The 24,935-nt window shown below is 28.8% G+C and overlaps 1 protein-coding gene across 1 annotated transcript; it reads left to right on the top strand.

Annotated features, from left to right (window-relative positions):
- Positions 1-1,404: 1,404 nt before the first annotated feature.
- On the top strand, positions 1,405-24,934 carry LOC132929644 (uncharacterized). The gene is made up of 3 exons (XM_060995143.1): positions 1,405-1,723; positions 22,386-22,842; positions 24,301-24,934. Exons 2-3 carry the CDS (start codon positions 22,389-22,391, stop codon positions 24,501-24,503), a joined length of 657 nt encoding a protein of 218 aa, XP_060851126.1. The 5' UTR covers positions 1,405-1,723; positions 22,386-22,388; the 3' UTR covers positions 24,504-24,934.
- Position 24,935: the final 1 nt, after the last annotated feature.

Consider the following 24,935-nt stretch of genomic DNA (forward strand, 5'->3'; position numbering starts at 1 on the left):
TACATTAATTTGAACTCAATGATGATCATTGAACTATTGAAGAACATAAGAAAACAATTCATGTATCATAATTTTTATATTAGTTTAATATTAAACAAGTATCAACTAAAAGTAATAAATATAATTTGATTTACCTATAATTAATATAGTACTCGTTTGTGAAAATAAAAGATAATACAAGATTTTTATTTATGTATCTTGACATCGAGTAAAGCAATTTTTTTTTGGTTGAATTTAATTTTTTTTAATAATATATTATACATATTGGCATATTGTAAGTATAATAAATTAATAATTATACTGAAATAAATATATAATTAAGGTAGATAATATTATTTAATCTTTTTATAAATGACTATTAACACGTTGTTATTAGGTATAAAAATAAATATAAAACATTGAACGGATTATGAAAAAAAATGAATATTATGTTAATTTTTTAATGAACAGTACACAGTTCGCATACATTATTGAGATAAAAATAAATACTAACTTTTCAGGTATAATATTTAAAACAGGAGTCTTCAATCATCCAATACATTTTAGACATAATTTTTTTTTTTAATACATTTTTAGAAATTTGATAAATGTTTTTATTACAAATTCGGTCCGTGGGATTTAAAAAAAAAATAGTTGCCAACTGTCCAAAAAGGTTGAAAACCCCTAATCTAAAATATTTAATAAAATATTAAAATTAAAATGAACACATCAATATTAGGAATAAACCTCAATAAACTTATATAAGTTAAATCATTAGTGGTAACTGATTATGCTTAAACAAGTCGCACAACATTTAACAAAAACTTCTTTGTACCTATAATATATCCAAAACATACCCAGACCACTTATTTTTCAATAGTCCTACCCGAGACTTGTCTTGCATTAAAATATGGTATCAAAGTACCAACTACTCGTTCGATTTCTGATTTTTATTAAAATATTATATGCTGAATAATTTAAAGTTAATAATATACGGCTATTTCCATTTGAAAAAAATAGCTTGTATCGCTAGACGCTAGAGGATACTTCTTCAATTGCTAATTGGTGTAAAAAATCACAAATATCTCAGGTATTTAAAAATATGGCCTAACCTAACCTTTATATATATATATATTTAAAAATTCCAAAAATCTGATTTTTGAATAACTACATTACTATAAAGAAAAAGGGGGGGGAATGAGCATGTTTGATGAATCATCGTGTATACGATAACCACTCATTTAATAGTCCGTGTTATTTTTTCATTAAACAGATAACAAAGATGAAATGAGAAGAACTTTTTGACGCCTCGAGAGCAAGATGACGCTATTGTGCATCAAACCACACGAATAGACCCGCTACAGCGGCCAATTATTCCCACTCCGGCTTTCTCCTACCAGTTGCTGCAGTTCAAACCCATTCACTCGTAGTACCTACCTACCCATAGTCCCATACACACTCGGTTTATTCAGTTTACTAACCAACAGTATACCTTTCATAAGTCCTCGCGGAGGACCGTGTCGCTGCCGTATATTTATTGGTTACCAATATCATTTCATTTATGCAATCAGCTTTTTGCGCGTAAAACCCGGTATTCGTCCATTGACTCGCAAAATGTACCGGAATATTTACAATCAACTAACGAATCTCACGTGATAACTGATCAAATCGTGTACCTGTACGACAGTAATCTATACATACATAGAGGGAGAGAAAAAGACAAGAAAAGACTTACAAATCAGTGGTGAGTACCTACGTATTATATATGCTACGAATAAAAATAAACCCGACGAAGTGTTAGTTTATAACATTATGCTTTTTTCCGTGACCGGACAAGAACAAAACGGGGGGGTGGTGTATGAATTTATATGAACTTTGACGTTTTTCAGTACCTCCGCGGCGCAGAGGTATACACACGGTAACACACATATAATACGAGTAATAGGTATATTATATTAAATGGTTAATCTATGATACGCGCGTTAACTGTTAACCGTACGTTTGTCTAGTAATAATAATACTTAATAAATAATAATAATAATAATAATAATAAAAATAAAAATAATGGATGAAAAAAAAACCAGTCGCTTGTCTCTGGGAACCGGTTGTGTCGTGATTCAGCCGCGACCCCCTCGAGCTCTGCTCCTATATCCAACCTCTGTGTAAGCGCGCGCGTATACGTCCAACTGCTCTAACAAAGACATGGATGAAAACTATATACACGGGGGAGATAGTTATTTGGCAATAATAATAATAATAATAATGGACCTAAATCCCATTCGCTGTCAATGATAGTGACATTGAATGTATCTAATATATTTATGTAAAATACATAATACCGAACAGCTATACACCGGTAGACTTTAACGATACGCCAGGCAGAATACGAATCTATATTTTTCTGTACAGGAAAAACTTTTGGACAGCGTTAGAGTTAATTTGTGTACGTATTTACCATGTTATTAAATGAAATGACTAATGAATAATATGAGTAATTTGATAAAAATAAATTGCTCTACTGCATAAATATTATAATATCGGCCTATTCAAACCATTTGAAAGTTATTGAAGAATGACGATATATAGGTACTATCGAAACATAAAGTCTATTAGTTACAGCACAATTGACATTTCGACATAAGTAACCTTTTTGTATTTATGTTATACCTATTGTTGTTTAATTGATTACAATTTTTGGTACAATACACTACTACAACCAGTACAACCATTGTAAGAACCAATAACTAATACGTCCATAATAAATGGTAAAATAATGCACGAGACAGAGTTACATAAAATGGTTGACATTTGCGTGATTTGTGTGTGCATGTCTGTATAGATACGGCTCTACGCCAGCATTAATGCCTAGTGGTATTACAAAAACAAATTACCATTTACTTTACACATACCCACCTATTTACTCGTCGTAAGTCGTAGCATTTCATTTATTGACCTGTTTAGATTTTCTTTAGCCAGATAAAATGATTAGTTATATTTATTGGCTAATATTTGAATCGATACGATTAATATTTAATGAGATAGATAATCTTTATAATCCTGTGTTTTATCGACTATTTACCTACATCATGCTACTTATAATTTAAAATGGATCGAGCAATTATAATTAACAGCAGATCTCGACCATTTGATACACTCTTGTTTGCATTGGCTTCAAAATTGATTGGATCAATTTGTACCTGCATTGATTCGTGTTTATCGATGAATGATAATTAATAAACTATTAGGATTAATATATACAATGATTATCGTAAAATATACTTGTACAGTGTACATAATTATATTGGTTTTTGGTAAAACTAAATGATCGTATTACTTTTGCATATATTTTATTTAATTTTTATTTTTTAGGTATAGTTTTTAAATCGTTATCATAAACAACGAAAATCTTATTTTACTTAATTATTTTTCATTAATTAATAAAGATTATATACATGTTAATATACATCTATTCGTCTAAATATTATTATTATGTAATGAAAACTCAACTTGAGATAATTACGACCTTTGATTATAGAAAAGACTCGATAATAGATTAAGTATAAAATATAAATATATACCTATTAGATTTAACTATTTAAACATGTTATTACCTATTATTTTCAATATTTACATAAGCAAGGACGTGAGATACCTACCATTTGGTGATTACTAGTTATTATCAAAAAAACATAATAATAATAATATTTTCAAAATACCCCAAGTCACCAAAGTCAGGCACTTAGGCTACGTGATTTTACGCAAGGGTCGTTACGAGCATAACAAAAACTAATAAATTAGAATACTGTAAAATCAAGAATTAAAATACAAATCTGATTACCTAGAAATGATAGATAAGGTAAGTATAAGCTACTCTAGCGAGTAGCGATGGAAATGTACAAATGGTGTGTACATATGCAGTCATGCAGATACGTATGTGCATGCAATAATCGTGATTCGCTTTCACCACTCACCACTTATGAAGATTATTTATGATTTTCCCGATGTTGGTAAACGCCGAAATCATTATATTGTTGGGTAACATACATTGAACTACATCCGCCGTAATGTCGAATAAATTAGCCGTGAAACCAAATTTGTTTTATTTTTGCTACAACATACATCATAGTCCAATAAATTTGGCAATGCAGATTGCGCACCCATGGGGTGTAATAATAATATAATGATAATATCATATAATAGTGTAGGTAATATAGGTACTATGCGTAGCTCCGATGATGCACCTTGCACACATTATGTTTACATACGAGTATATCTATATATTATATATATATGTTTAATGTTTATAAAGTTACGTTTTATGATCGACGATTTTATTCTCTATGAATAGTACCTATAAATAAATAAATTATAGTAATAATGCTGATAATAATAATAACAATGTTTGGCAAACATACATGACGTTATTATTATAATGCGAGCAAAAAGTACAATAATGTTAAAGAATTTTCAAAACAAAAAAATAAAAGATAAACAAACCTTCGATCGCAGACAGTTATTCTTTTAACATAATTTTCTATGACAATGCATCAACAATGGTCAACGAATAAAGAAATTACTATACTGTAGATACAAAGACTGAGATAATACGAGCTAAGGAGTAAGGACATTACCCTCGATGTGTTAGTTTTATATCTTAATACAATTTTAAAGAAAAGTTTGGTGAGATTGTTTTTACTTTTTGTAATATATATTATATTATATAGTTATTACGGTAAGATTGGATATGACCAAGGTAATAAAAATTATTTAATAACCTTAGTTTAATTGGAAACGTTTACGATCCAAAATTAGACCCTTGACGATCATTTCACCCTCAAATTACCAATTCATTAAATACTTTTTGTTTTAATTTACAATTATTTTTTGAAAGTTATGTAAAACATATCATCCATAATGTTATTAAGATTTTTATTTAGATACATAAAACATTATTCTAAAATGTTGTACCAATATTAATTATGAATATAAATATTTAAGTAAGTCATATAATATGTATATTTTATAGCATTGACACCAATAGGTAACATTTTATGTGGGAAGGGGTAACAAAATGAATAAATTCTCAAATCTGAAATATTAATCATTTTACATAGTAAGTACCTACACGCATCATTAATACGATAACAATAATTTCAATCGTGTTTACCTACTTTTTTATATATTGTATATTTTTATACTTATTTCGTATCCTAATGTAGTTAAACAAATTATTTTACGATGTCTAAGTCATTAAATAATAATACCATGGTAATGTTTACTTAATTATTTTTCCGGGGGAGGGGGGTGTGAACTGTGAAGTACCCGGTCTAGTCCTCCCTTAATAGCCGCCCATGTATGCTAGAAACTAGGAAGTATGAGGCCACATTATCCTGAGCTCACTTCGCTCAATAAACTACAATTAAGTTTTTTAACTATCATTTGTTTCAGGCTAATTTATTTTCATTTGTACCATAGAAATAGTATATTCATAAAATATAAAATGTGAAATATAAATATTTCAATACTTTTTCATATAGTAGAGAGATAAATATATATATATTCATAATAATAAATTTATTACACTAATATCTAATATAAGTATAACTAGGGTTTAAGTGTGGGAATTAATTACCATTTTTGAATTTGAATCCTGAATTCTTCAAAAAACGTCCTCTTTAAAACATTTAAATGTTCTTCTAAAGATATTATATTCATATGCTCAAGCCTAGAATTTGAATCAAAAAATATCCTCCGTTAATAATGACTAATAATTATAACAACTATTTATTTTTGAAATTTTATATTAATAGTTTTATAAAATTATTGTATTAAATATTATTTAATTTGATAAAAAAATTATTTTACAGCACTAGGTATATTATACAATATAGGTATAGGTACATCGTAGGCACTTATTATACAGCTTAATTTATTTTATTATTACACTACTCGTATTCCGTGTGTTTGACTATTACACTTTTGTTTTATTCTATGTTAGTATATAATACGTTTATAATATACTATACGTAATACATTACATATATTTTCATTTGTTTCAATTAATTTATGTAAGTGTTATGAAAACTAATTTAAGTAGGTACCTATGCAGTTTAAATCTCAAAGAAAAATGATAAACAATAAATGTTTCTATACTAGATGATACAATTTTATTTTAAATCATACTATATTTCTTAAGATAAAATACTTTTTTTATACTTATACGAATAAAAACATTACACAATTTAAGCACCAATGCAGTAGAGTTATTAAATAGGAATTAATAAACAAAATGAGACATTTACAAGTAAATATTGTAATTGTAAATTAAATTAATGATATGGGGATGTGGAACTTATTCAAATATCGGAAAGAGGTACTAATGAACACAATAAGACCTTCCCACCCATAATTTGTTGCAACATATAGTAATAAAATCAAACATTTTAGTTTTTTAGTAATAAGAATTATTTACGTTTATGCTCAAAATATAATAGGTATAATATAGAATGTACCAATTTGCAATTTTGAGCAACTTTAAGCTCTGAACATAAACCAATACGATCGTTTGACGGTGGATACTTCACGTTGTTCATATTATGCCACGCGGAGTAACAAAAAATGTATAAGACTGATAACGATAACAATAATACTGTTTGAAGAATAACAGTGACAGTATGTATTGAGTACTATTATAACAATATAACACCTCAACTCATTTCCGTCGATAAGAAGCAGCTTACGCCGTCATACAGTATACACACACACACGTCGCTGATACTCGTATACGTTAATTTAATATAATATTATACTGAGTACCTACCTATATGGGCTATATGCACTATGCAGTTAATGCCATTGTATATATTTGTATGGACAGAAGACAGAACGCATTTTCAGTGCGGCTAACGAGGATAACTGAGGCCTACGATGTATACTCGTACTTATGTAACTGTGCGGTTGTAAAGAAGGAGATAAAGGTAATAAATAATAACAGTGGAGTTACTGCTGTCACGTTCATTGTAAATGCTTATAGCGAGCAGCTCATTAAACGTACGTCCTATGCCTACCAGAACAAAATGAGTGAAAAATTATTTTGGTCGATTCTTTTTATTTTTCATATTGTTATAAAGGTTATATACACGATGACTCATGACGATGGTTCCTTTTATGCTCTTTACTCTTTATTAGTATACGGTCCATATACACGTAACATGGGAGACGGGTGTACGCATATTATTATACATATACATCACATATACCTGTATGATAATGTATAGTATATATAATATATACTAGATTATATTATGTTTATATGTTCGTTGTATATAATGGAAGCCTTCGATCACCTTGGGCAGTTCGTTCAAATAGTTTTTCATTTTATAAATATCGTTTGAGCGCTTTATAGAGTTTGCATATATGTATAAAAGCCAAAACCCCTCAAGGGCAATACCCATCTATTCAAAAAATATACAACAGAATATAACGGATGTTTAATAATAATTATGAATTATAATATACCACTTGCTATTGCATGTAGGGAATACCTATAGGGTAATCTATATCTATATTACTATTTAGCCACCCAAACTTACGGCGAATGGATTAAACACATTATTATATTTTAATAACTAAGTAAATATGGTAAATAACTGAAAATGTGTAATGCTCAGATGAACTTTTAATCATTATTAAGCTGCTCCGGAATCAGTGAATCAAACAGTTTTCTCTTGAGAATGGTTCTTTCAGTAATAATAATAATAATAATAACAAAGTAATAACATAAATCTTACATAATAATAAACAACTTGAAATAGGCGCAAATATTAAGAACTAAATTGTATAAAATAATTTAAAAATATGTAAAAAATATGTTTCTTTTGTACCAACTATTTGTTCTTTTTTTGTAGTTTAGGTATCTATAAATAAATTATTGTATCTTTATAATATAATAAATTCGTTCACTACCACCGTCGCAACGATGACTTCATAGCTGACGTACTATAAATTGTAGTGGGGGACAAAAGACGATTCTAGAAAAAAATATGTATGGTCACTCGTCCCCGTCACCATTATGAAAGATCATAGGTGCCCCCCCTCCATAGGATCACTCGTAATGACAGGTGGGGGCGGGCTACGAGGTACCCGCAAGTCACAACCGACGATCGTGGCTTGTCCGCCGTTGCTTTGTTACCGTATATTATTATGGTCTAACACATGAAAACTGAAGGGACTCAAAAAACAAAAAATACTAGCTTAATAATTTTTTTTAACTTTTTAAATTCTTTCAGATTTCTTTCTTCGTGTATTTTTTTTTTTTTTTTTGTAAAATAATCATGGAAATGGAACCAGTGGAAATCCATAGATAGAAACGTGAATAGAAATGAATAATAATTGGTACATTTCTAATTTCTATCTCAAAAGTCAAAGTTCATAAACATTGAGAAATGTTCCCATCGATCAGAGACACAAATCTAATGTTTTAAAATACAATAAAGCAGTGACGTGCATAAACCTTTCTCTATATGGGGTAAAATTAATTATCTTACTACCCACTCAGATATTTCGAATAATAAAGGTACATATCAAGGGACACAAAACTTATTAAAAAAAAAAAAAAGTAATTCTGATTCCATTTAAAAATTTAGTAGCTATATAAAATATAAATAATAATAAGGTTAATTTCTAATTCAAGTTGTATATATTAATCTTTATTATATAAAACATATAGCTATATTAAATATTTGGTTAATTAATTAATTGAAACAATTTAATAATTTTAATAGAATAACAAATTTTCCATTTTATTTATTTAAACATTAGAGTATTTTTTAAAACCATAGATGGCAATCCAAACGTAATAACAACTTCATTATGATTAATTTTTATCTTTCTCACAACTAAGTAACATAATTAAACTTATCATTTTTTTTTATCAATAATGTATCTTAACTTCATTTTAAAATAATAATTAAACACAAGTTAATTAGTAAATATAAAGGATTTTTTTTTTAAAAACCAAGTAATATATTTCAAAAAATGTATGTTCTTCGAATGAAGTCGTAATGGTAGGTGTATAGTTCCAAGCGCTTTATAAGCCTAATATAAGTTTAAGAGAGCTGGCATCAAATTATAATAAATTAGATAGTGCATGCAGAATTGTATTAACTGTAATTTTGGCCTCCTGATTTACTATACCTATTTAGTCCTCATTGTCTGTATTAGTAATGCCATTTGAAGCCGTATCATATTATATTTTATCACCTGGCCTGTGTGCAAATAACAATAACGGTAGGTATCTCGAATCCAGAATCAAGCTCTCAAATTATAACCAAACCGTAAGTATTCACGTTTCAATTGATTTTCGTTAATATTCTTTATCCGATTTGATAGATTATGAAAACTGTCTTCAGGAATAGGCTTATTATCCTTTTTCATACTCATCAATCACTCAGGAGATAAAAGAAACAAATCTTTAAACATTTATCGGGTACCTCTAAATCTAGAATTGTATTAAATTAAGTAATACATGATAAGTTTTTCTATACGGTTATAGAATTGTAGAATATGTTTAGTAAAAAGTGACTATAGTAAACTGTGTACCTGAATAATAGAGGTGATAATAATTGAAAACAAAATATATTGTGAAATTATGTTTTTTTTTTAAATATTAAACTATTATATAATGTAATGTAACTCAAAAACTGTAATTTATTAAAGTAGTACTTATCTCTGGTTGTATTAAATTAAAAATATGGATGATAAAGCATACCTATAAGATCTTGCAGATAGGTTGATTAATTATTCATTGCATCTTTCTGATTTCTGTAAGACACAATTTATATTACTGTCAAATAAGTAATAACTATTAACCATTCTATACATTTTTTTTGTCATTATAGAAGATGAACGAATGGATTTCTTGCTCTCGTATAAGTCGACTCGGACATTTGTCCTAGACCCTAATAGCTTCGATTCATCATGATATAAATTAAAAATATATAAGATAAATCCTAAGACAAAAGTATATTATATTATTTGTACACTATAGGTACGTACGGTACACGTCACATATATAAAATTGATAAAACTATGAAATAATATCATATAATGATAAAATAATAATAACAATAAGCAATTATAGTAATAATAGATGATGGGTTGAAGTTAGAATAAAATAATAAGTATTAAAAATTAATTGCTAAACCCAAAAACTAATTATTGATGAGGTTTAAGCTAATCATATTTTAGTAAAAGTACTTAATTATTTTATAATATTTTCTAAAGTAAAACGAAAAGTCGTTTGCGAGTTACTTATCATCGATATTGGACCTATATTAGATATCAGATCATGAAACGGAGTGTTTTCTTCTGTATGTGAGTAAAAAATAACAATCATACTCGTAATATTGAAATACGTGTCAGTCGTCACTTGTTATAAATATTAAACAAGTGTCTGAGCTGATCATAATATTATTATTATTAATGCATAATAATGTTGTATTATATTATAATAATATGTTTATCATACTTAATAATGTCTTATAATATGTCTGTACAAATTATTATCTGATGGCATTGTAGAAATGGATTATTTATCTCTACGCTCCATGTCTGTATATTATATATAAAAACACTTTTAAATACATCCTTTTAATAGTGACATTAACGTATATCATCTGTACAAACGCCGTAGGTTGCATACCTACTATTATAAATGGTAAAAAAAATATTATAATAACAATATGTAAAATATATAATATTATGTACCTATGATGTACTTATGTATAATCTATATATATATATATAATATATATATATATATATATATATATATATATATAATAAGAGAATAACAATATACGAGAGAAACACGCGAGACGCACAAGAACGAAGTGTCAATTAGGTTAAACGGGTACGAACTTAATCGTCACTTCATCGACCCAGAAACAATACCGTTTCATATCCGTGTAGTACATTTATAATATATATATATATAGGTATATTGTATGTATACTTGCTTCGTCCATCTAACCCCCGGCCGCGATCAAAGCGGTACTTATGGGCAAATGCGATTTTCGTAGAAATTTATAGAGTAGTATTGTATATTATATAGTAATAGTATATAATATATATATATATATATATATATGTAATAGAACTATGCGTGTATGCCTACAGAGTCCTTTACCGGTAAACATATAGGTACACAGGCACAGTGTCTAGTAATAGTGTATATAATATAGTACGCACACATACATATTTATAACGACTGTCTTGGTGCGACACACACACACACACACACACACACAGTCGATATAAATTGTAGAAATTGTAGGTCGGACTGTCGAGAGCTAATACGCGCGGTGTACACTATATATATAATATCTATGTATTATTAACTGCAGCAGCAGCAGCAGCACTCAGCTACTACAACAGCGGACAGCGGTGCGTGCGACGTGAGCCAATAATAATACGATCGTTATTATTATTATTGAGGAGACTAACATATTACATTATGTGCTATACTCGGCGTCTCGGGTAGCAGGTGAAATTAAATCGGCGAATAAATAAATAAAATAAATTATTATCCTCAATCCTCGTCAATCGCGTAGTGCTGCGATGCAATAAAGACGGCTGTCCCGATCGAAACTGAATAGCAGTTACGGGTGATCAATTCCACGCGCGTTTATTTTTCCTTTTTTTTCGGTTTTGGAAAACTTGTCGGAAAGTCTGCAGATAAACAGACGGTGGTCGGGTTACTCTCCTGTGTTTGTGGGCGTGTAAATCCATATACCCACAATGAATGAATTATTATAAACAGTATATACGCGGGTACTATGTTTTACTATACGCGTTATGCACAAAAACACTGTGGTCTGTGGTGGTGTATTATATATATATATACGTATACTACATAATATATAATATATATATACTTAATATGTACACTATAAATAGTTTTTATGTGGAGTGAAAGCACGCGACGGGAGGGATGGGAGGTAATAAGGAAAAAAAAATGATTAAAAAGTATATTTTTATTACTTACGATCATTCATCGGTATGTGTTCTATAGCCGACACACGAAATATATAATATGTAAAGCGTGCGCGCTCGGTGGGCAACAACCTGTACCTATATCTCCTGGACTATAAAATCTAAAAAATATACCGTCTGGGACTTGATTGCCCGACGCCTGCATAAGTTTAATGTATAATATTATATATATATATATGGGTACTTATTCTTCGGGCCCACGTCCTCATTATTGTTATCCATAAATGATCTATTAATGTAATAAGTATTATAGGTATTCCATCATGAGATGCAGACAACGATCACTGAATCCGTTAACACAGTTTTGTATCATTTTTAAAAATACGAATACGAAAATACTTATAATAATATAGCCATAATACTCATAATATATAACAATATATTATGCAATTCAATAGAAAATATCGTAAAATAAATAACTTTATGACATTTTTTAGTCTCTGTAATATTTTATAATAGTTATGAGCACCTACCTATTATTAAACCTAGTCGAATGTTTCGTATTTTTGAAATCGAAATTACGGACTGATGAAATTCAAAATGTTATTCATATTTCAATAAACAATATTATTTGTTATATTTAAATAGGTATTTATTTAAATTCATTCGTTGTAATGTTTAATAATAATTATTATCTATTGTTTTACACTGCTCGCAAAAGAACACAAGCAACACAAGCAACACAATAGTATTTACTATTTATATTATTTACAATTGTATAAAAGTGAAATTTCTTTTATTTCTTTTTTAATACATTTATTCTTCATTAAACAATTAATTTATTCACAAACAACTAATTCAAAGCATACCGATTTTATATAGCTCTGAAGCGGTTAGGCTAGGTTTTTTAATGCTTCTGAGAATATAGACGTGAAACATATATTTTATTGAAACTGGGGACTATATAATATTATGTCAAGTTCTATATTTTACGTGTGGATACTCAATAAAAACCTCAAAATACATTAAGAAAAAAAATATTATTTTTATAGGTCGTAAAAGAGGAAGAAGAAAAGTTTGCTGTTTAAATTTATAGAAATGTTATTTTTTCACTTATCAAACACGATCGTAAAAATGGTGCTGTTAATGTCTGTGGTTTTTCAAGACAAAAGTATTTTGTGTTTTGTTAACTAGTTCAGATACTCATCGATTTAGTGAAAATAATTTCTAATGGCCTAATTTGAATTCAAAAATTAAATAAATAATTCATAGAAATCGTGAAACAGATAGTCTTAGAACAAATAGTTCCCACTATAATCAGCTATTATCAATGGACATAATATAATACAAATAAGAATCATTACTTTCTCGGAAACGAAATGTTCAAGTATGAATTGTTGTTGTTTGAAGTGTTTAATAAGATTTCATTATTATTCCATCTATATATTTTATAATAAAGACACGTCAACACTGCTGATTTGATTTTAATAGTTGTCCTCGGATAGTTGGTTGCTGTTGAGAGTTTCTGACTAACGGTCGTATATATTCTTGTTGTACCTACCTATCTACTATCTAGTCTTAGACTATTGTGTATTACCTATACTGTAAAAAATGTCTTCATATTATAATTATTTTTTTTAAACGTTAAAACTTGTTTTAATTTATTTACCTCGGTGTATATAATATTGTTTAAATTATCTCGGCGATGATGCAAATATTTAAATTTTATTTAAAATAATTCAAATGTACGTACAATCGTGTGTATACCTCTTTTTGTGACAAAATTACCCATGCACCTACGTTGTATTATATTGGTATAGTTCCAGTTCCGTCGCCAGTTATATTGAGAATATTTAAAACATTTATAAATTATAATAGGTATATTATATAACAATCTCTAAGAATGTGTGTACATTTTAAACTCGCTACTTTTCCCTTGCTGACCTATTCGATATAATTTATAACAAGACACGTATAACAGTAAAATATAATTATTAACCTTTCACCTATATTTTATTTTTTTTAACGCAAACCTTAGTAATAATTATTTTTTTTATTTACACAAAAAACGGAATAACTCAACAAAGATAACAATGCTGGTTGTGTTAGGTTAGTGTACATGTGTGTTGTAATTATTATACGCATAACGACTATATATTATATACCATCTTCGCAATACTCATAACATATATTATATTTAACATAATTCTTTATAGTAGTTTCCATCTGATATCATTTTTGAAGGACAACTATAAGTGAATCTGTATTTTTTTTTGCGTTGGAATGAAGATAAACATATTTTATATAGATAGGTATATTATGGTAGGTGGAATCTCTAAACATCACCGCAGAACTAATTCGTGTACGGTTGAATAAGATTTGCTGATTTTTTTTTTTTTTGTAAATACCTGAAAATACATGAATATCAAATCATAAATATTGATTTAAATCGAGAAGAACTTTTTTTTTACGTGTACAAATTCGAAATTAAATACATTTTGTCCTCGCGTGAAGCCTTGTAGAAAACTATATTATGTTAAGATCGTAATTAGTACTGAAGACATTATATATTTGTTTCTGGAATACATACCATAGTCCATAACCAGATATTTTTTGTCGAAGTTTTACACTTTGAACGTTAAGATTTGTATTTTATTCCAAGGTTTTCTTTTTATATTTTTAACGATTTATAAACTCTTTTATTGTATGATTCAAGGTTGTTTAAAATGAGGCCATAATGTCTTCGTGCACTTTTTCTTAACAATATAGTTCAGACATCAAATTACTATCGGAGACCAACAAAATTAAAATAAAACTAAATAAATACTTTAAAGTTTAAGTTAAATTAAACTTTTACACACAAATACCTGGGAGATATCACTTTCAGATCAATTGCGTAATATTATGTTTGCATGTATTAGGGGCTTTTCTATATCCAACAATAGTAACAATGGCTTCTTAATTAAATACATTAATTCAAATAATTAAATACCACGTAAATTATACCATACAGGTATAATAGGTATATTATAGTGTACATTATAAAATGATTACAGTATTTAGTAAAGGGTTGTACGTTTTTAGGTTCTTATGTCTGTATGATAATAATATATAATAAAATGTTATTAATACAATAATATCATAAATATATAATAACACATATTTAATATTTTACCTTTCACCAGGCATACGTATTACAATATATTGGATTTTAATCTATGTTGGTGGGTAATGGAGGACGAGACATATTTTAAAAAATATCAAATAGACACCTAATAAGCGAGATCTCAGTGACATTAATAACTGTCTTACTGAATTATTATTGGTAGGTACTGCATTACACAAGAAATATACAACTGTTCCACATTGTGCTGTTTTTAAAATGTAATAATAACACGACAATCTTTTAACAGCAAACATCACCGTCTATATTATTATCATAGATATTAATTATATAGTATTAATATTAGTTAGTGTAAAATTTATTATTAAGAAAAATACTAATATTCTTAAGAATTTTTACCATTTCATTTATTTTTATGTAAATATATCATTATGATTTATATGTTATACTTATTTTTGTCTGTATTCTAAATTACTATCATCGACATAATCTAATTTAAAAGTTGATATATAAGTAGGTACTACATATACCATTAAAGATAAAATGCTTGCTATTTTTTTTAGTTGAAAATTATTAATACATGTACATATAATATATGGTATATTTTGACAATTTTTTTCTTATTTTCTTTACATAACCAATGTGTTTTTAATATAAACTACCCACAGAATACCTACAGACCATAGTGAAGATCCCACCTGACTTAACTTGTGAGAAATTCTAAGTACAAAATAAATATCATTATTTATGAGGTTCGCAAGTAAATAATAAGTAAATACAATAATAAAAATGTTTACTCAACTATTTTATATTCTACATACAAGCCAGCTAGTACTACATTATATTTTATGTATATACATTGATATAATCTGTAGTCTGTAGTCAGCGCATAGTAAATTTATTTAGTAAGTACATTATATAATTTGAATAATATAATAACGAATAACATAATAACATGATTGAGGAAGTCACCCATTATATAGTAACACCTCCGTATTTTTTAGACATTAAAGAAACAATATTTTTATTCAACGATTGATATACCTTATCGGACTCAACTAATTTAATGTGTCGATATTCTTGGTAAATGGTGATTTCCGCAAAATAAATTATGTGAATTATGAAAAACATACTCTTCGCGTGTTAGATTTCCAAGTTTTTTTTATGTTATAGAATATTAATACCATACAAACATAAGAACCTAAAAATGTGTAACCCATAACCCTATAGTAAATACTGTAATCCCTTGATGATGGACACGTATGGATACACCTGTATAGTATAATTTATGCAGGATGTAATTATTTTAATTAATGTATTCAATTAAGAAACCATTGTTATTATTGTTAGATAATATAGAAAAGTACCCAGTAAATATATGTAGTAATAAAACATTAATCTAAATAAAGCATTGTAAAAAAGTATTAAGAAATATGTAAGTACACATATTATAGTAATAACTGGTATGTAAGTTTTGACTAATCGTTATTAAAATATTAATAACCACTTTATTATAAGCCATAAGGTACTATCGTTTTATCAAACTTTATGCTCAAACATTAGCACTTTATCACGGGTTAAAAAATATTTTCAATTTATTCAGAAAATAAGAAAATAGTACATTAAGGGGAGGTAAGATATTATTTAAACAGGTGTATTATTCAATAAAAATTGTATTAATTTATTAATTTCCCCATTTTATTAGTATTTTTTCATAGAGATTGTAGATACAATATGTACCTAAATATAGGTATTTTATATATGACTATAAATTATGATATATAGGTATAGTGTATACGTAAAGCATAAGTAAATCAATTATAATGTATGAATATGTTTTTATACACATAAATAATGTAATTCAAATTTATCAAATTTCACTCAACATTTTTGTGATTGATAACAATTAAAACTTTTCATACAAACTCAAATACTGCTTTGTACATTTTGTTCACATTGAAATTCAACTTAACGTTTATAATTGATAATTTGCATTGAAATTTATATTTTTTCTCTTCCCACTGAACTGTATAGGTAGTAGTTATAAGACGCCTCTTCGTTTTTTTCGTTATTCACCGTATCAAAAATATAATACCCTGTGTGGGCAAACTCACAATTAACTAGATTGTAATGTACCTACACATTTGCAAATTTGCGCATTTGACGAATTTGAATACATTATGTTGTACAGCACTGCAGTCTATCGAGTAACATAACCTTTCCAATAACAGCTGATGTGCAGATAGTTGTTAAGCACCCGTGTACCTATATAAAAATGTGCTATTATTTTTCAAATACTTTTTTTTTAAATTTTTTAAATAGGTTAAATTACTCGGTTGACAAAAAAAAATGTTATTGTATTATAATTATTATATACGAGTAATCAATGGTTTACACTTTTTTTTTTTTTAACGTTCATACGAATTGTATACGTTTATTTTAGTATTAAAAAGTATTTCATCTATACATATTTTATATCATGTTCAATAAGAATATTTTATCAATGAACGCACAGGCGTGAATGACTTGATTAAAGAACAACCCACCGGCCATTGTTGGCACTTCGGTGATGTTTATTTTTAAATGAGAAATAATTAGATTATTCCGTGTCAAAGTACAAAAATTGAGTTTAGCTGAAAAAAAAACTAACAAGAAATCAAAATAATAACAACAATGATAATATATAATAATATAATAGGAATGTTGGTTCCCCAATTTACTTTATAGGCAGATACGCCCCTCAACTTCCGTGAGATCCGTCATGTAACTGTTTCATTATGTGTACGAGCACAGCACGCACATATTCTACATTATTATCACAGCAGCGTATTACGACATCGAGATTTTCCGCAACAGTCGTTCGTCCGACTTATAACTATATACTTACATTATTATAATATATAATATGTACTATAACTATATTTTATTTGTATATGATGGTTACAACCTATATACCAACCAGCTCTGTAAAGTATGTGCTCACACCGGACGACGTGTAACGCGGTTACAGAACTATATTATAATATTATTATATATTATACAGATGAGGCCATTGTTTCATAATGTTTTCCTTCTGAACATTTCTCACCCGCGAATTCCACTGCGATTCATTAACGAAATTATTATCTATTAAGCCCCGTGTAACACGGTGTATTAAATTCTCGACATCCCCCGCAGAGTTCTCGTCTCTGATATCTTTTATACGTGCGCCGAGAGGGCGCGGCTTCCTAAATTAAAAATTGTCGATCGCGTATTTTAATTTTTTTCATCTGCAGCGGCTATTCCCTAACCGCGCGCGCGCGTATACCAATGTTTGTTGTGCAAAAATGTTATTTTTCTTTTAAATTTCATATATCATATACATATTAAAAAAAAAAAAAAAAAATTAAAATCAACACGATATTATACAAATTCGACTGTACTAATTCGATGAGTGCTGTGATGAGTCTTTCAAATGAAGTCGTCCTCTATAGCAGCTTACACCGCGGCATCGCTGTATTATAATAGTATTACCTATACACCATATATATTGTAATGACTCTGTTGTCTCCATCACAACTGCCGAGCTGCAGGCACCGAATGAAAAACATCAAGAATTTACGCACGCAACCGTATCGTGTACTATACATATTATATATATATTTACCATTGCGTATGCAACATTTATATTATGGCGGATCGCTGTGCTTTGGTCCGTAAAAAAACGTATGACACTTTTTATATTTCCGACCGTGATCATTACCGTTGTTTTTTGTTTTTGTCTGAGTAACTCACGAAAAATCGACGCGCAATGTATTCTTACGTTTTTTCATTCCTTTTTCATACCAATAACTATATATAACTGTACACCGTACATCCATGTAATCGATAGTCGATATATAAACGAATATTATGACGTTGTTCGATTTATCGAATCAATGTCAACGTATACGTTTCCAACAACTGCTGTTGACATCGTTTTTTTTTTGTTTTGAAACAATCATATTTTCAACAATAATGTATAAGTATTAACTATAATATATTAAATGTATACAGATTATTTCATGGCGAAACAGCAGTTTTCTCAGTAAACGCGTATTTTTGAATACATTTATTTTTTACGTATTAGATACAGGTACTTTGGTAATTGATTTTAAACACAATACTCATTAATATGATATCGAACTCTAATATTAAACCTAACAACATACGATTAGTTATGCTGAACGAAAAATATGTGCTACGCCATAGTTGTACGTTTGTATAACCAATCCTAACCTAACACACGCGCGAGTGATATAAAATCACCTTTAAAACACTTTGTAAAGAGAGATATTTAAAAAAAAAACGCATTTACCGAGAAAATTGATGTTTTGCGAAAAAAACTATACATAAAATAATATTTCCTATTTGCGGTGGCCGATCGATTCATTTTTTAATACGGATATTCATTAGATGTAGTAGGTATAGTGTTAAAGCTATTAAAATTGATGGTAAAAATTAATTATAACCTGTGTATTATATTATATCATATTATAATATTATCTAATGCAATAATTAAAATAATTAATAACAATGCCCTTTGTTTTCAAATAATTTGTGTTAACTATACATGTACGCGTTATAGTAACGTACAGTGGTTAGTATTTAGTCAAATTTTTAATGTATTCGAAAAAAAGTTGTTGGCACGCATTGCTGCAGTCAATTCTTATAGTTATTATGTAATAGGGTATTTATACGGTTCGCGTCATTTCAACGATCGAACTGGAAACGATGATTTACAGTTATCAAACTGTTGATTCTTCTCGATTACATAATACTTTTTTCAAGACACACGAGTATAATAGTTGTAGGTTTATATGTTGATAAAACAACACACATATACCGAATCAATCGGTTTTAAGGGATAACAAGTGTTTAAAAAAAAAAAAAAACCATTTATTATCCAGACCTCCTTCCATAAAAGCAGACGTTTATTAAATTAAAATATGATTCCTGTAATTCAACGAGTCATTGAAATTATAAAAACGCCAATGTGTTCGTGTGCGCATCGAAAGACGGATAATGTACTTATACATTATCCTATAATAACATGAACACTTTACCCATATACCTATCTATTGGATAAAGTAAAGATATTATTTATAATACGTTTATTTCGTGAATTGCATGGGTAATTTATACATTATTTACGGAAAAGTACATCATTCGATAAAATATAACGGTTGTAGATAATTGTTTCTGATGAACCGAGCACATTATTTTATAAGTTTAGCCATCAAAAATATCTGCGCGTAAAATGCACAATCTTCTTCCGATGGTCAAGGTTTTGAAAATTGTCTATATTATGTAAAAGTATAAATGCTTATAAAATAAATGAAAATGTAAAACCGGCAAATGCTATGAAATTGAATACATGACCCCAAAACCAATTTTTTTCTTATGAATAATTGTTGATAGCCGGTTGTTATTTCCGTTTTAATTAAAATTTAGTAAAATTGTATAGAAATATAATTAGTAGTAATTTAATAAACAATTTTTATTTCGGATTAGTATAATAATTTTGTTTTTGCCATCACTAGAATAAATTATCCTCTGTATAATTTAAACGTTTAAAGTATATTTTGGCGTCATTATCAGTTTACAATAAATTATATAGTAATACGAATACTTACCTATTTTATCTTCAGCACACCGGCACACCGGCGAATGTATACATTTTTCGATTTGATCCTATATTATTCCTTCTTACTGCATATTACTATAGCTTTAGGGGTTTAAGGCGTTTAATTACGTGTTTCCCTTATACGTTTTTATCAACTAAAACTGTTTAAATAATAATTAATATTATTAACAAGGAATATATTTTTGTTTATTAGTATTTAAATCCATTATACACATACATTGGTGCTTGGATGATGACAGGGAAGACAGGGAATTTCCCCCCTTCCTCCTGGGCTTCAATTATAATTCAGAAAATTTTTTAAAACCTTTTATTATTGTTTAAATAAAAACATTTCATTGATAATTGGACTTAAGTATAATTTTTTTTGCTTAATGGGTTTTTTGCCTTTATTTTGTACTTAGTAAAAAATAAACTTTTTATAATGCACTTTTTGATTTAATTTTATTATACCTATATATATATATTTAATTGATCAACTATTTATTGAAATATATTGTGTTATATAATAATTCACTATTTACCTTGAAAATTAAATCATCTATATTTTTATGATAATAAATTATTGCAATTTTTAATTATGAATATGAAATAATGTTGGTCATAATAATAAAGTGAAAAATGTAACATATAATGTAACACGTAGCTTATATTCGGTACATGTTATTATTATAAATATGTATATAATTAACCATAATAGGTATCGTATTTAGCATTATGTTCAAAACTAGGATGTTATATCTAATATCATATATTGTTAAGATTTCCTCGCCCATTTTTTGGTCATATTTAAATATTAAGTGCCGTATTTAATTGAAGTTAATATTAATCTTAAAATTTAAAATAAAATTAAAATTCCCGTTACATATATAATTATACAGACGATATCTATATTAATTACTATTTTAAACCGTTGTAACAGATACCTAATGCAGTCGTCTGTAGAATGAATTTAATAATTTAATATATTAATTTTGTTGATATTAAGTACTTATATAGTACAACTTTCTACAAAAACATAGATAGTAAAAACTACCTATAACAACTACTTATATAACAAATAAAAAAATTAATAAATTACGATAAAGTTATATATTCAATATACTATTTTGGAGTAGGCGAGATTATAATAATAACTTTATTACAACAATAATAGATTGTACATTTTACTACAAATAATTCATTTAAATTTGAATATTGCAGCATCCCCATTCAGCTAAGCTTGTGTCGGAGGAGTGGTACTTATCAATTTATTTTTACATTTGATAATATAATATTAGTATTAATTTAAAATAGATTTAAAAGATAATGGATTTGGTCAATAATTTGCACGTGTTAGCTTATTACCTGCCTTAAATATAATACAATTACAATACATTTTTTAGGCTGTTATAACACTTTGTCAACGATATCTCATATAATAATTTATTACACGCATCATACCCATATATATAATATATATTGATGTAGCCATGTAGGTACGAGTATACGTCATATAATGTTGTATTTGAAAATAATATTAAAATACGAAATACGGCAAATATACACATTATTATTCTTAAGTATATTGGCTATATTGACGCGGGTGTTATATTCTATCTATATCAATATTTATTTTGTTCGCAGTAAATGACGAGCGAGCGGAACATACCACACTTGAGGGACATATTCGGCGGCGTCGATGACACCGATGGTCTGCCGGGCGAGTTGCGGCGGTTGGACGTGAAGGGCGACGACCGAAACTCGTTGGGTGGCGTTAGCGCGGGTGGCACCGATAGCGCCATATCGGTGGGTTCGGCCAGCGAGGAGGACTTGTTGCCGGTCAAGGGGTCCAAGAAAAAACGGCACAAGGGCGGCGGCAGTCGACAGACCAAGTGCGCGGCTACGTTCGAAGATGACGTGAAACACCTGGAACGGCACCTGTCGATGAAGAAAACCATTAGGAAGAAAATCATGCGAGACTTGCAACAGGCGTTCGTCGAGGACCCGGACGAGTTCAAGGTGGAAGACATACCGCCGGAGCAGCTGAAGGCAGAGCTCAACTCCAGAAGTCTGAGTTTCGGCATGCCCGGCAAGAAAAAAGGTACATATCAACATTCTACATACATATGTGTTATACGGGTATATATCACCACGGGGTCACGGGGATGTTTTTAATTCGGGCAGTGGTCGGAGTGACGACGGGCGCGCCTCGGAATTTAAATCGACTCAAAACTTATTTTTAGGATTTGTTTTCAGGATGTGGGGCGACCGATGTCCCGCAGTGTATTATAATATATTATGAGGAAGTACTCTCCCAAAAAATACTACTCTCGGCCAGATCTGCTAAATATTATTCTGAACACGTCTAATGACATACGGCATGCCTATATCTATGCAATAGCCCCCGAGCACCGGTTGAATTAGCTGCTGCTGCCTATTATAGACTATATATAGTTTGCATGACGTTTTACCCGCGTCGGGGGATTAGTAGGTGTATAAATATACCCATCGAGTCCAAATTGCAGTATACCTACTTGTGTAACGCGCAAACGAATTTTGTTTTCTATATAATATTCTATTCTATATATCTTTATGATGTTAGACACTAGGAACTCGCGAAAATTCATTAAAAATGTGTTCTCAGTTATTATCAAAATTAAGTATCTATTTATTGCGTTTTAACATAATACTACATATGCGTGAAGGATATGCAATAACTATAACACGGACACATGATATATAATTATGTTGTATATAATATATAAGTAAGTGATATGTAGCACTACTTAGGTTAGTAACTTAGTAACTTACTAAGTTAAAAATCTAAGAAGTACCTAGTAAATTATATCTTCCGTCTATGTGACTATAGGGGTGTTGCGAAGGGGCAGTATATATCCTTCTATGGTACTATATCACGTAGCTTTTTTAATAAAGATCTTATTTTTTAATAGGTAATTACCTAACCAAGTTAATTTTTCTGTTACCAAGGGAAAGGGCGCCCGCAGCCGCAGGTGGAAATTCAGGGGGGGAGGTAGCCTTCATTTTTATTAATGTATAATGTATTATGTGCATTTTCAAAATCAATTAGAGGTAACATATAATATAATATTACATTTTACACTCGAAGTAACTAATTGAGCGAAATTTGCAATTTATTTTATTTATCCCAAATTCTTCAACAATAAATATAATTATTTTAACTATAGCAGGAATGCTTTTTCCCTTTCCGTTGTGAGTGTCCTTGTCTGTTACTGAACTGTTTCCGATTACGCGTTAATATTGTTATAATTTTTATGTTAATTATCAATGCCTACATTAATAATTAATTAATTAAGTACGTAGGTACTCAAATGATTACGTTTTAATAAATGTACATTATATCTTGTTGGTGTAGTTAAAATTCTCTATTATCCTGTTAAGGACGTCGCACCTACACCAGCCACATGCAATTATATATATACCTACTGAATATATATTTGCAAAATCATTACAATTATTTACATGTTACCTGCTATATATTATTTTTTTTAAATCAATAATTTATAATTTATACGTTCAGGTAAAATGAAATCTGAATCGAATTTCCTGGACTTTTTACGTGGCGGCAACGACTCGACGATGACTGGCCGTCGTTACAACGCGGACGAAAGCGATTCTGGACACGGGTCACCGACCAGAGAATTGGACGATGACGAACCGTCGATACGGAAGCCAAGCTTTTGGAGACGTTTTACCACGAAGGGCGCGAAGAACAAGCGGTAGGCGCGAATACCGTTTGAGCGCATAAGTAACACTGTGATCCTTAAAAGTTAAAACCTATTATTATTAATATTATTATTTTATAATTTTATCACGTAAAATTTATTGTATGTGCGTATGCGGCCTATTTTCGTCTTGTCATCCTGACTCTATTATCTTCAATAATCCGATGTACAGTCGCTGATGTGACTTATCCTGAACCCAAGACAAACGTCTATTACACTAATGATAACGAATCCTCTATGATTTTTCTTTTGATTTTTACAAGTACAGATTTACCATTTGAATTTTTTTATTATAATGATATCCTATGTGATGTATTTTGATATAAAATATTTTATGCAATGTGCAATGTATGTGTGTATCATACTATCGTGTATTTATGTATCTTTCATTATAGGTACTAAATAAAAATGTCATATTTAATAAAAAAAT

The sequence above is a fragment of the Rhopalosiphum padi genome, chromosome 4 (assembly GCF_020882245.1).
Source record: "Rhopalosiphum padi isolate XX-2018 chromosome 4, ASM2088224v1, whole genome shotgun sequence".
NCBI classification, from domain to species: Eukaryota; Metazoa; Arthropoda; class Insecta; order Hemiptera; family Aphididae; genus Rhopalosiphum; species Rhopalosiphum padi.

Excerpts from the sequence above, each read along its gene's own strand:
- LOC132929644 (XM_060995143.1), top strand. The coding sequence starts at position 22,389 with ATGACGAGCGAGCGGAACATACCACACTTGAGGGACATATTCGGCGGC. Across the intron at positions 22,843-24,300 it reads CATGCCCGGCAAGAAAAAAG|GTAAAATGAAATCTGAATCG; the intron begins GTACATATCAAC and ends TTATACGTTCAG.